The following is a 12853-nucleotide window of genomic DNA, read 5'->3' as shown; positions in this document are numbered from 1 at the left end:
CCATTCTAAGCAACAGTAGGGTATGAGATGGACTTCGGAGGGATTACTTTCAACATTCCAATTACTAATCATTTTTATAAACATTTTAAAACCATAATAACAGAAAATTGTTAAATCATCTAATATATTGAAAAATAAATACAATATGATGTAAGAAAAAACAAGAAAAATGAAACTTTACATTAATAAAAATAAAATTAATGTCCCTACCTACAAACAAAAAAAGCACAAAGATTATTGAATACTGTTAGACATGGCATCCTTGGTGTGGTTTTCTCTGACTTTTTGCCCTCTGACCTCCTGTTTGCTGGCCTCATTTTTGTTGGCTTAAGGATTCTGGGCACTTTACTACTGCTAACCAGTGCTAAAGTACATATGCTAACATTGGCAGATCTACAATTGGCATTTTTAATTTACTTATAAGTCCCTAGTACAGTGCACTATATGTGCCCAGGGTCTGAAAATGAAATGCTACTAGTGGGCCTGCAGCACTGATTGTGCCAATCACTTAATTAGCCTATTAAACATGGCTCAGTCTTGCCACTGCAGAGCCTGTGTATGCAGTTTTAAACTGCTATTTCGACCTGGCAAGTTCACCTTCTTGCCCGGACAAATTTTTCCATTTTATTACAGATAAATCACCCCTAAGGCAGGGTTGGGTTGCCCTATATGCAGGATGCGGTGTATTTAAAAGTTAGGATATGTACCTTTGAGTTTTACATGTCCTAGTAGTGAAAAACTGCTACATGTGGTTTCCACTGCTGCAAGGCCTATCTCTCCCATAGGTAAACATTTGGATTGCCTTAAAACATTATTTGAGTGTAATTTCCAATTGGGAAGAGATAGAGATTTGGTGTCTCTGAACTCACAAGTTGACATCACAGCTTATGGTGCAGATGTTTAAATTATAAGTCTGAAAATGCCACTTTTAGAAAGTTGTCATTTTCTTACTTAAACCATTTTGTGCCTCTGACTGTCTCTGAATACATGTCTGGGTTGGGTGACAGATGGGCTTTGTGCATTCCCTCTGGACAGTCACACAAAGGGAGAAGGGGAATGACATTTGCATCCTGATGTCCCTTTGTCAGGTTGATGGGCCTTTCTGAGGTAGATTGGGAGGAAGGAGCTGGCACTTGTACCTTATTAGGGTTGTGCCTGTCTTCACAAAAAAAGCTGCATACACCCCCTGGAGTGAGTTTGGACCCTGGTCAGGAAAGGCAGAGCCCTTGTGATCTTTAAAGGCCTCATTTGATTTCTACTCCACTTCAAAGACACGTTTGGATATAAGTACTGGACCCCTCACACCACCAAAGCAGGACTTTGCTGGAACCAAGGATATTCTGCCTGGAAGAAGAGCTTCTGTGCCACAGAAAGGACTGTCACTTTGCTAACTGATTTGCTGTGTTGGCCTGCTGATTGCTGTGCTGTAGGAGGGACTGCCACTTTGCGACTTGCTCTGTTGTGTTAGTCTCCTGCCTGTTGCTTCTTGTCTGGGAGTGAGAGGGACTGGACCTGCTCTCTACATCCTTGAACCCAAGTTTCTCCAAGGGCTTGTTGGCTTGTCTCTTGTTCTCTGAAGTCTCTGGGTCACAAAAGGCTCCTTGCAACCTGTTGGTGCTGCTGGACTCTGCCCTCTCTGAGTCCTATCATTGCCTGAGGTGCTCCCTTTAGTCCTGGACCTCAGAAATTGGTTCTGCAACAGTTTTCTGCAATAATCGAAGACCCTTTTGCCCCGATCAGACTGGATGCAGTGCCCTCTGACACAGTGCCAATCGGATGACTACACAGTGCCGATCCGAAGACAGCGCTGCAAGGCTCGACTTTGACAGAGCGCAGATCCTTCAACACCAACTGTGAGGCTCGACTTTGACGAAGCAGCGACTCTTCAACACCCACTGTAAGGCTCGATTCCGACGTATCGACCCAACTGCGTGAATCAGAACCGACACAGGGAGTCCTCAACGCTTCCTCAGTACAAGGTACTTTTTTCAGTGAGGGGGTCGTGTAGCTGGCCTGCCCTCCATCACGATTGACATGAACCTTGGATTTGCCACTGTTTAGTGCAAACTCAAGTAACCTTTGTTCACTATTGATTTCTAAGCACTGATTTTTGATTTAATATTTAAAAACCGTATCTCGACTTCTAGTGATTAGATATTTGTTTTTTTGATCTTTTTTTACTCAGGTGAATATTTGTTATGTTTCTAAGCTGTTGTGAACTCTTTTTGTGGTGTTTTCTTTGTGTTACGGTAATATATATGCATTGCACACATCGCCAAAACCAACCTGCACGAAGGAATGAAGGCCGTCGCCGACTGGATGAGGAACAACCGACTGAAGCTGAACTCAGACAAGACGGAGGTCTTCATCCTCGGATCCCCCCCCCTCAGCCTGGGACGACTCCTGGTGGCCGACTGCACTAGGAACACCCACAACACCCACCGACCACACACGCAACCTAGGGGTCATCCTCGACTCTACCCTCTCCATGACGAAGCAGGTCAACGCCGTCTCCTCCTCCTGCTTCAACACCCTCTGCATGCTTCGCAGGATCTTCAAGTGGATCCCCACCAAAACAAGAAGGACTGTCACCCAGGCCCTCGTCAGCATTAGACTGGACTATTGAAACGCACTCTACGCAGGAGCCCCGGCCAAACTCTTGAAACGGCTTCAACGCATCCAGAACGCCTCCGCACGCCTGATCCTTGACATCCCTCGCCGCAGCCACATCACACCCCACCTAAGAGACCTGCACTGGCTCCCTGTCAACAAGAAGATAACCTTCAAACTCCTCACCCACGCACACAATGCACTCCACAACACCGGACCAACGTACCTCAACAGCCGACTCAGACTCTACACCCCCACCTGCCAGCTCCGCTCCGCAGACCGCGCCCTCGCCACCGTCCCCCGCATCCGAAGAGTGACCACCGGCGGCAGATCATTCTCCCATCTCGCCACCAAGACATGGAACACCCTCCCCATCTGCCTACGGCAGACCGAAGACCTTCTGACCTTCAGAAGACTTCGCAAGACCTGGCTCTTCGAACAGTAGCAGCTTCCCCCCCTAGCACCTTGAGACTCTCGCGGGTATGTAGTGCGCTTTACAAATGCCATGATTGATTGATTGATTGATTGCATGAATACTTTACACATAGCCTCTTATGTTAAGCCTGACTGCTCTATGCCAAGCTACCAGAGGGTGAGCACAGGTTAATGTAGGGTGTGAATCTGACTTACCCTGACTAGGATACTAGAACATTTAATTTAAAATAACAATTGAGCATAACATAAAAAATAAAAATATACATTTTAAGAAACATTATTAATAAAAAACACTTGCCAATAAATCAATAAATTATTCAAATAAAACAAATAATTGAGATACTAGGTGCACCATAAAAAATATATATAATGGATTATTAATTACCCAATTAAATATTATGTAAAGCTGATTATTAATCTATTATAAATTCAAAAACTTCCCAATTTATTCCCTTAAAACCCAACAACCTGCTACTAAATTATACATAATTAACAAAAATGTCTAAATAAAATATACGTTACCACTTAGAAGTTAAATGTACAAATATTAAATAACTATTTAAATAATAACACAATGTGCATAATTATTAATCAATTAAATGTTTAATTTACAATAATAAATGAATTTACAATAAATATACATTATTTATAATTACATTAGATTTCCCCATCCCCACAAAGCTAACCACCCACTACTAATATATAAATTATTAACAAAAATATAAAGATTAAAATATACATCACAATGTACTAATTATACTCAAATACGTGTTTAAATAAATATTATTCAATTAAATACTAATTTTACAATAAAAAAGCCAATATGAGGCAAGAATTATTTATCGTGTATTTAACTTCCAACCGTATTCGCTTAAAAACCACATTATAAATTACTAGTTAAATGTAAAAAAAAACTCTAGGATACCAATCTATTGTTTCAAAATTAACAATCATGCTAAATACTAACATGTAAAAATAATATTTTAACTAAAATACATTAACATAATCAAAGAACGATTTTTATTGCTACTATATTAAAGTAAAGGTATCAAGAATTATATTCTTAATGAAATTATATATCAAAAAACGATATTCTTGTGTTTGATATTCTGCTACATAATATTTTTGTAGCCACAATATTTTTGACTCAATAGTTGTTTCATACAATATTTTTCCTTCAAGGTTTTTTCCATTCATCCAAGGTTTGAGTAACCAAGATTCTTTGATAAATATAGGCTTGTGCCTTCTACAAGACCATTAATGGAGCAGAGGCTCTTACAAGCTTATTTATCAAAAAGTACAAAATGGGGGTAAGTGTATAAATCTAATAACTAGGAGAGGGTGAAAAAATCACTTAGAAGCAATAAGGGTGGAGTCCACCTAAAGGACTAAGTTCGCCTAAAACAATGTGTCAAAATCTGATGCCCGGCTGGCATAAAAAAGGGCACACTGTTTACCTGAGCATAAGGAAAGCCCATAAATTCAAGAACAACATACCATTTCAAAGGAGCACCGGCAACCTATGGCTTATCTCAATTGTCTCACCACATAGATGCGGTTCATTTAGAGCAGCTATGCAGAATTGTGGGAACTACTAGCTGTTTAAGGGAATCTCATTGGTTATGACAGTCTGATTCACAGGTGGCCAGACACTAGGGGCCCTATTATGAGACTAGCGGTCTGAGGACCGCCAGACTTGTGGTGGCACAGTGGTGGTGAATCAAGTCTCAGCCGCATCGGTGGTCCAACCTCCTGCTTACGACTCTGGCAGTCGGACCACCCTGGGACCGACGGCTCCACCAGGGAACCACTGTTCCCTGGCGTAGGAGCGGCAGACAGAGTCCGCAATATACTTGGCGGGACCGCCACAGTCCCGCCAAGCATATTGCGAGTTTCCTCTCAGCTAGGCTTTTCATGGTGATTCCAAAACCCTGGAGGAGAGGAAACAGAGGAGGCCCTACAGGGCCCCCTGTGCCTCCAACATGTGTGGATGTACACAGGGGGCCCAACATGTGCCGCCCCTGTATGCATGCACATAGGTTCCTGCATGGCATGGACTTCGAACTCCATGCCATGCAGGAACCTTGTAGTGTGATCCCATTGCGGTGCCTTTTTTAATGGCACAGCCACCTTTAAAAGAGGCTCTGCCATGGGACTCATAACAAAATTCTTCAAAAAGAGGGGGGTCCTAGGGATACTTTTTAAAGACCTAAACAGTTTTGAATCCCCACACTAATACAAAATTCAAGAAAAAACGGTAGGTCTGGAATTATATATAACCCAAAAACAACGACTAAATGAACTAGATGTGAGGTGGAGTCTTACAGAAAAAGAGATGAGATCCCATCACCCACTGAAGTGGCTTGCTTCATCATCTGCCATGGAACTGCCACGCCTCCTGCCTGCCAGGCTACTAAAAAGTAGTGATCTGGTGGGTGGGCGGCACGAGCATTGGCGGAGCGGTGGCGTGGCTGTGCATGCACCACCGCGCCACTGCTCCACCAAAAACTCATAATCAGGGCCTTTCTAGCCCTTCCTGGGCTGCCCATGATCATCCTGTTTTGGACAGGCCACAAATCTCTGCAGCAGGTCATGTCTCACTGTGAGATGCAAGTGCAATTCCTCTCTGTTTGCAGCCGTTGATGAAAATCCTAGAAATGGTGGATTCACCCAGAAATAATGAGATAAAAACACATGCTACCCCCAGTTTGAAACTCTACAGTAAAGCCTTCTTTTTTTACCTGACTTAAAAATTAAACCTTGTGATTGGCAGTGATCATACAACGACGAATGATGGATGTGGTTTATTCTCCCTATCAGCCGTGCAAATGTTGAAAGCTGTAGACAGCTTTAGCCGTCTGCTGGCAGACGTATTGTTTCCAGTACATAACATATTCTTAGGGTTGGCTATGGGCAAGTGATTGGATGGCTTTGTTGTCTATATCAGTAGTCTGCTCTTGATTTGATGGCTTTCCTCCCCAGAGTTGTGACTGTCACATCCACTAGCATTTTGTTTTAATCGAATTTTTTTTCATTTGAAGGCCCTGTAGCCTCAAACTGCTAATGGGTCACTTGCTTAATTTTGTTGTGCTGATGCACAATTGTTTTTCACTTTTTAATACATTTATTTTACTGGTCCAAAATGAATGTCTGCTATGTTACAAAGGAACATTCATTATGACGCATTGACGTTCATGTATCATGAAAATAATGTGAAGGAATCATGATGCACACTTGTATGAGTCACAACACATTGACTGCCATCTTGGAATGCGTTTTCATTAATAGAAATCTCATTGCACGATTGCTGCTAATCCAGCCACATGCACGTGTGATTAACAATGAAAAAAGCATTGGTAAAGGCAATACCTTCATCTTTTAGAGTTGAGACATATTAGCGTTGCCATTAAGTGTTCTGATTTACATGGGTCAAAACAAAGCTGTGTTGCACAATTAGGCAATATTGACTAGGCTGATGACAGCTGAAAAGAAATTTCTATCCAGAATTATAGACTTTAATCAAAGCAGTGATTATTTAATGACAAATATGAACATTCAGTTTTGAAAAGGAAGCAAAATAAAAGTTTGGGGCCTTTCACATACTGTGAACCTTTGTATCAAATCTTTCTTTTTCCGCCCATTGCGGAGTAGTTGTAATTAATAGATCAGTATCATTAGGAACAGCCCAGCGACCTCCTAAGAACAATGCTGAGTTGGCCTAACGGCTAGGATGGTCCACCTCGATACCGGGGAACCGGTTCGAGTCTCAGCAATGACTCTTAACATCCTGTGATTCTGGGCAAATCACAATCTCCCCGTGCCTAACAAAAATGAATGTGTCCTCATGTAACGTAACTGGTGCTATGTAAAGCGCTCTGATGATACCCGATACCTTCGGGTCAAGTTCGCCCTATGTACACCTCTGTAAAAAAATATGCTTACACGTGCCGACCTCTTTGAAAAGATGTTGAATGGATGTACACCAGATGCCTTGCATTTCTAGCCTCATGGTTGCGCCTGTTAAAAATGTTGAGGGCCGAAACTGCTCTACAAGCATAGTTAGAATGCGGTCGCTGCTAACGGGGTGGCATGAGCATTTTATGCAGAGTTGTCACTCTATATGTGGCACGAGCCAACAAGATACTGGCAACTTGACGAGAGAGAGCCTAACAAAATGCACCCGCCACACAACTAACTACTGGGACTCCTGCTGACCCAATCCGGCTCACACAGTTAATGCACACAAACAATGACGAATTAATGAAATAGGAGTGTCAAACAGTAGACGTCATACTGAACCTCTGCGGACTCGGGGCACACGGGCCCAAAGAGGGCGGCGATCTGCTGCTTCTGGAACTGCTCGACGAAGGAGCTGAGGGACACCTTGGCCTCGCACTTGCAGTCGGTATAGACGAAGTCCAGGGTGTAGTTGCCCAGCAGGGACTGGTCTGCGTTGACCTTCTCTATGGCTATCTGGATGCCGGAGCCCAGGCGCTGGGCGCTGAAGGGGTAGCTCAGGTTCCAGGGAGCTTGGAAGCCCACCACAATCTTCTGGGTCCCCGACGCGGAGCATGACACCTGAGCGAACAGAGCCACCAGTGGCACGAGGAGCATGGCGCGCGGTGGAGGAGACAGTGAGGGACCGGCAGAGTGCGCAGCACGCCCGCTTCTGCCACAGAGCAAGCACCAGCCCGAGGCACTTGTGCACATGGAAGACGGAGCCCTCTGACAGCTAAAGGTACTTATACCTACTGCTCGGCGGCTAGTGTGATTCCCCCAGCTCTCCGACGGGATTTCTTTTACAGGTCCCTAATGAGCAGAAATCCCTTGTATGCCACTCGTCGTCGAGTTGACTCTTTAACGACGTCCGTTTCTCGGTCACAACACTCAGGCGGACGAAGTCAGATGCACGGATTCTGCACACAGGGGGGCCCCGCTCCACAAAGCAAAGGAGAGATTATGTGACGCTAAATCGAAGATCACTGAGTACAGTGGCATAGTTTATTTTTAGCTTATTTTTGTTTTGCTAATTCGCAAACGTACCTGTGCACTTCTCGTGTAACCCAACCATGATAGGAGCATGTATATATTCGGCGTTAGTGTGCAATGGGCACTGAAGCACATTTTTATAACCCTAGGTGGGCGTAGTGCACAAAATTACCAAATCAAGAACGCATAATTCAAAGATAAACGAACCATCACGAAATTATTTGTGTTTACTATTATTATTGGCCCCCATGCATAAATAGGAACGACACAGACACAGGTAGTTAGGGTGCAGAACTGGCCCAGGGCACGTGCGCCCGGCCCCTTTTATTAACAGGGTCACATGTCCTGTGATGCCTGTGCTAGATGGGTGTGGGGTGGGGTGTGAGCCAGCGCTCTGGGAGTGGCTGGTGCTGACAACACCTAGAACAGTGACCAGCAGGTCACTACATCCCTCCAAAACTTTATACAAAATGGAACAACAAAGTTCAACCTGTGGGAGAGAATAAAACAATAAATATGAACTTCCAAATAATCTGTTCAGCTGCTTGCAGAAACAAGACAATGGGACAATTGCAGCTAGGATCACCAGTTCTGCAGTTCGGCTTGGCACAGTTCAGTGTTGCCCTGCGGCTCTGGTCCTCCTTAGACTCAAGATGTGGAAGTAGACACCAAAGTCTCCCTTTCTGTATGTTCTCTGTGACTGTGCAGGTAGAGTGAGGGTGAATCATTCTTAGTTGTTGTGGCATCCACACAAGTGCTGAAATGCTTTTCTCTACAGAATGGTGGAGTAGTCGCAAACATCCCTCTCACTAGGATGTCCCTCTCGCAGGTGTTCCCCTCTCACAGGATGTCCCGGAAACCCTCTTCACCAGGCTTGCACTGGACTGGGTGTACTTTGCCGTGTCACTCCAACGCCACCCTCTAAGTGTGTGGAGGAAGCGCTACGAGTCCCACTTTCAAGTCCCTAGCTCCACCTGAAGGGTAGTTGTTTACTCCTGCCATTTAGCACAAGATCTTTGTCTTCCTGGGACCTGCGGAAGGGCGGCTGTAGACTCATCTCTCATGGCAGGACCCGCTCTGACCGGTGTCCCTGAGGCCCTTGCGACTGGATCACCACGGTCTGGTGTGGAGTGGTTGGATCCTCTTCTTCAGGACGTCCACGCAGCCCCACCTTCCAGTCTACGTGCGACCCCAAAGTTGGATGTCACATATAGTCCAGCCTGCTCGCTTCTGCAATCACCAGGTTTGCTTGGTGTTCCGAAGACTCATGGATAGCTATTTCACCAGGTGCCACCGATATTCTCCAGGTACTGTGCTCCATGCCAGATGTTCTTGCACTCTGTCACCTTTGCCTTCTGGTGTGCGAGTTGTCAGATCACACACTCCTCTCTTCTTCTTGAAATTTCTTTGGGGTGGTGTCATGCCACACAGTTTCCTCCTTCTTGTTCTTTCGCTTCGCGACACGGTATAGTCCCCTCTGGTCTTGCACATCTTCTCTGACCAGGCCTTTTACGTGTGACATGCACTACACACAGGTCTCCCTTGTCCTGTCCTACCCCTAGGACAATGCATTCTCTTCTCCCGGTGACCAGACCTGTCATCGCGACCTTCTTCTGTTCATTACTTCTGACTTCAGGTCAATCTTGTCAGACCTCTCCTCGGTCCTCTTCATGGACCTCTCCTCGGTCCTCTTGTCAGACCTCCTCTCAGGTCACTGCTTCTCCAACCTCTTCTAGGTCATCTCCCCCGACGTCTTGCAGGTCATCTCCGCCAACCTCTTGCAGGTCATCTCTGCTGACCTCTTTCTGGTCATCTCCGCCGACCTCTTGCAGGTCATCTCCTCCGACCTCTTCTCTCGAGGATACACTCCAGGCTCCTCAATGCCACACCGACGAGGCTCTCTCTTTGCAGTCTCCTCTCGGGCTGGCTTCACAGGATGAGTCACGCCGTGTGACCACCTGGTCCCTCTTGCTTGCAGGGCGCTCACTCTCGGGCTCCAGAATGTACCGTCCATGTCTGGGGTATATCTGCGGCGCAGCTTCTCTCCTAGCACTCTAACTTCTTCCACTTGCGGTGGCGTCCTTTCGCCACTGGGCGCGCATGCCGTGCACTTCCCTCCGTCCTTCAGGGACTTGCTGCTTTCTTTCCTGGTGGCAAAATTTCCAGTGTCCTTGCTGCTGCAGTGACCACCTGTGGCCACAAGGTATCACTGCATTCCTTCTCTCAGGCCCTGCCAGCCTTTGTCCTCGGGGTTCCGTTTGTTCCAGCGTCCTCACTTGACATTGGGGGTCGCAACAGCTGTTCCTGTGCTGCGGTCCACTTCCTTCACTTGGCAGGGCATGCTGCCTTCTCTTGATCAGCAATGTGGTTGAATTCAGACCTCTGTCTCCCATTGACAATGCACAGTTCTCAAGAACTTCCACCTTTGCATTTTTCTCTTTTTTTCTCCACTGATTCTTCATTTCCTTCTAGCACACGGTCAGTGCCTTTCAGTTCTGGCATTTGGCACCAGCAGCCTGTGTCATGTTGCAGGGGCTCATTCAGTGCCATGACTTTGGGCTCAGTGACTCAATTTGGCCATTAGATGGGAGTGCCTCCTTATGTCCAGCGTGGGCCCGTCTGCTTTCTCTCTGTTGGGCCTTCGCAGGTTGCGTGAAACGTAGCCCGCTGCTGCTAGCGTCTTGCAGCATTGGCAAAACCTGACCACGCCGGTCGTCTCCATTGCCGGATGATAGCAGGCACCTCTCCCGGCCATGCGTTCTCCAGTCTCAAGGACGGGGCACCTTCTCATACGGCTGTTACCCGGGACACATACAGGCAGCCGGACTCCACAGGAGGACTTCCTTTTCTCCACAGTAAGCCTTTTCTACTTTTTTTTCAATTGTAAGCAGGGCCCTTGCTGCCTCGCACTGCACAACGGCCCTCCTGCTCACTTCAACTTTATGGCCGCGGCACTCCAGCATTTGTCTGTTCACACTGCTGGGAGCCTCACTTTACCTCATGCTGGTACACGACCAGCGCCTGCCCCTTTTCACCGGCTTCCTCAGACATGCATGCCTCGTGCCTGACCTATCCACCGCTGCTAGCCACGCGCTCTGCGGCCACAGTCAGGGCACTATTATCGCCGGCCGCAACCTAGTAATATACGGCGGAACAACTCCTGCAGGATGATGGAGCTTCCTCCCCAGGGCGGTAAGTTTATTGTCCTTTGAACCACGTGGGAGAGCACTTCTTGCACCACAAGTGTTCTAGGCGGGTACGTCTTCCCCCCCTTTTGTCACCTTTTTGGTGAAGTTCAGATCGGCCGTGGGCCACACGCTGTCTCCTCTTTACTCCACCCCACCGCAGAAGCCAGTCTCGCCTCAGAAGCTGCGAGGGGGAGTGGGGCTGCTAAACGGAGACAGCAGAGCTTGACTATGGGGCAGTGTTCTTCTTCTTCGTGGGGTGGGGGAGTGGGCAGCTATTGTTATTGTTATTGTTAATTTAGGCTTGTAGAGTGCTTAATACATGCAGGTCTTTAAGCGTTGCATGAAGATCAGCGAAAGTCCCAGGGGGAGATGTCTCACAGAGGGGAGAGCTACGCTCGGGCCTCTGTGAATAATAGGGTCTTCAGTTTCTTCCTGAACGGGAGGAGGTCACTTTCAGAGCGATGCTGACCAGGTAGCTTGTTCCATAGTTGCGGGATAATGACCGAGAAGGCTCAGCCACCCTTAGTGGTGTAGTTGAACTGTGGACATTTTAGCAGGCCCTCCGTGAAGGACCTTAGGGTGCGGCAGCGGGCGTATTTCACCAGGCGGTCCTTGATATATTTGGGTGTTATGTTATGTTATGTTAAACGGGGTTTTGTTAAGCGCTCAGCTACTCAAGCAGAGTGTCCCGGCGCTATCAGACCCGAAGCCACAGAGCTCTAAACAGGGGGGGGGGGGGCTTATTGGCTAAAGAGCCAAGTCTTGAGCTCTTTTCTGAAGGACAGCAAGCTCTCGCTCATCCGTAAAGAGAGTGGGAGGGCATTCCAAGCCCGGGGCGCAAGGTACTTGAAGGAGCGTCCACCAATGCGGGCGCGCCTAATTGCTGGGACCGTGGAGAGAGATAGAGACGCTGAGCGCAAAGCTCTGGCTGGTTTATAGAGGATGAACCTCTTTCTGAGATAACTAGGGCCCATGCCATGAAGGGTTTTAAAAGCAAGGGTGAGCGTTTTAAACTCAATGCGCCTCTGGATCGGCAGCCAATGAAGGGTTTGCAACAGGCCAGACGCATGGGCGCGATGACCAAGACCAAAAATCGCACGAGCGGCCGAATTTTGCACAATCTGCAGGCGCGAGAGGAGAGACTTCGGGAGGCCCAGATAAAGGACATTGGCATAATCAAGCCTGGATCCTATTAGGGCCTGCACTGTCGTCTTCCTGTGGGCAATGGGGAGGAGGGGAAGGAATTTTCTAAGTGCTTTCAAGACCCCGAAACACTGGCCAACCAGACTCATAATTTGTGGTTTCAGAGAGAGGGAGGTGTCCAGCTTAACCCCAAGATTTTTTGCCACCGGTGTTGCATTAGAGGGGGGGGACATGTCCAGCGGCCACCAGGATTTCCAACACGTATCAGGGGGACAGCCAAAAAAGAGAACCTCGGATTTTTCCGAGTTGCATTTGAGTTGATTCATTTGAAGCCAATTAAAGACTGCCTCCAGACAGCCTTTGATGAGAGCACCATCGAAGTCCATATCTTTCTCGCATGAGAAAAGGAGCTGAGTATCATCAGCATAAGAGACAATCTGGGCACCGAAAGACTCCGCAAGTGCCGCCAGAGGGGAAATATAGATATT

The 12853-nt window shown here is 46.9% G+C and overlaps 1 protein-coding gene across 1 annotated transcript in view; it reads right to left on the bottom strand.

Annotated features, from left to right (window-relative positions):
• LOC146866993 (guanylate cyclase 2G-like) overlaps positions 1-7659 on the bottom strand; it is a 161495-nt gene extending 153836 nt beyond the window's left edge. Inside the window, exon 1 of the mRNA XM_085618900.1 lies at positions 7345-7659. Coding sequence (XP_085475026.1) covers positions 7345-7659 — 315 coding nt within the window. The remainder of the gene's footprint in view (positions 1-7344) is intronic.
• Between the last annotated feature and the right edge of the window lie 5194 nt (positions 7660-12853).

The sequence above is a fragment of the Triturus cristatus genome, chromosome 1_2, assembly GCF_964204655.1.
Source record: "Triturus cristatus chromosome 1_2, aTriCri1.1, whole genome shotgun sequence".
Classification (NCBI taxonomy): domain Eukaryota; kingdom Metazoa; phylum Chordata; class Amphibia; order Caudata; family Salamandridae; genus Triturus; species Triturus cristatus.
The sequence above is the reverse complement of the archived record's forward strand: the minus strand, read 5'-3'. Positions and strand labels throughout refer to the sequence as shown.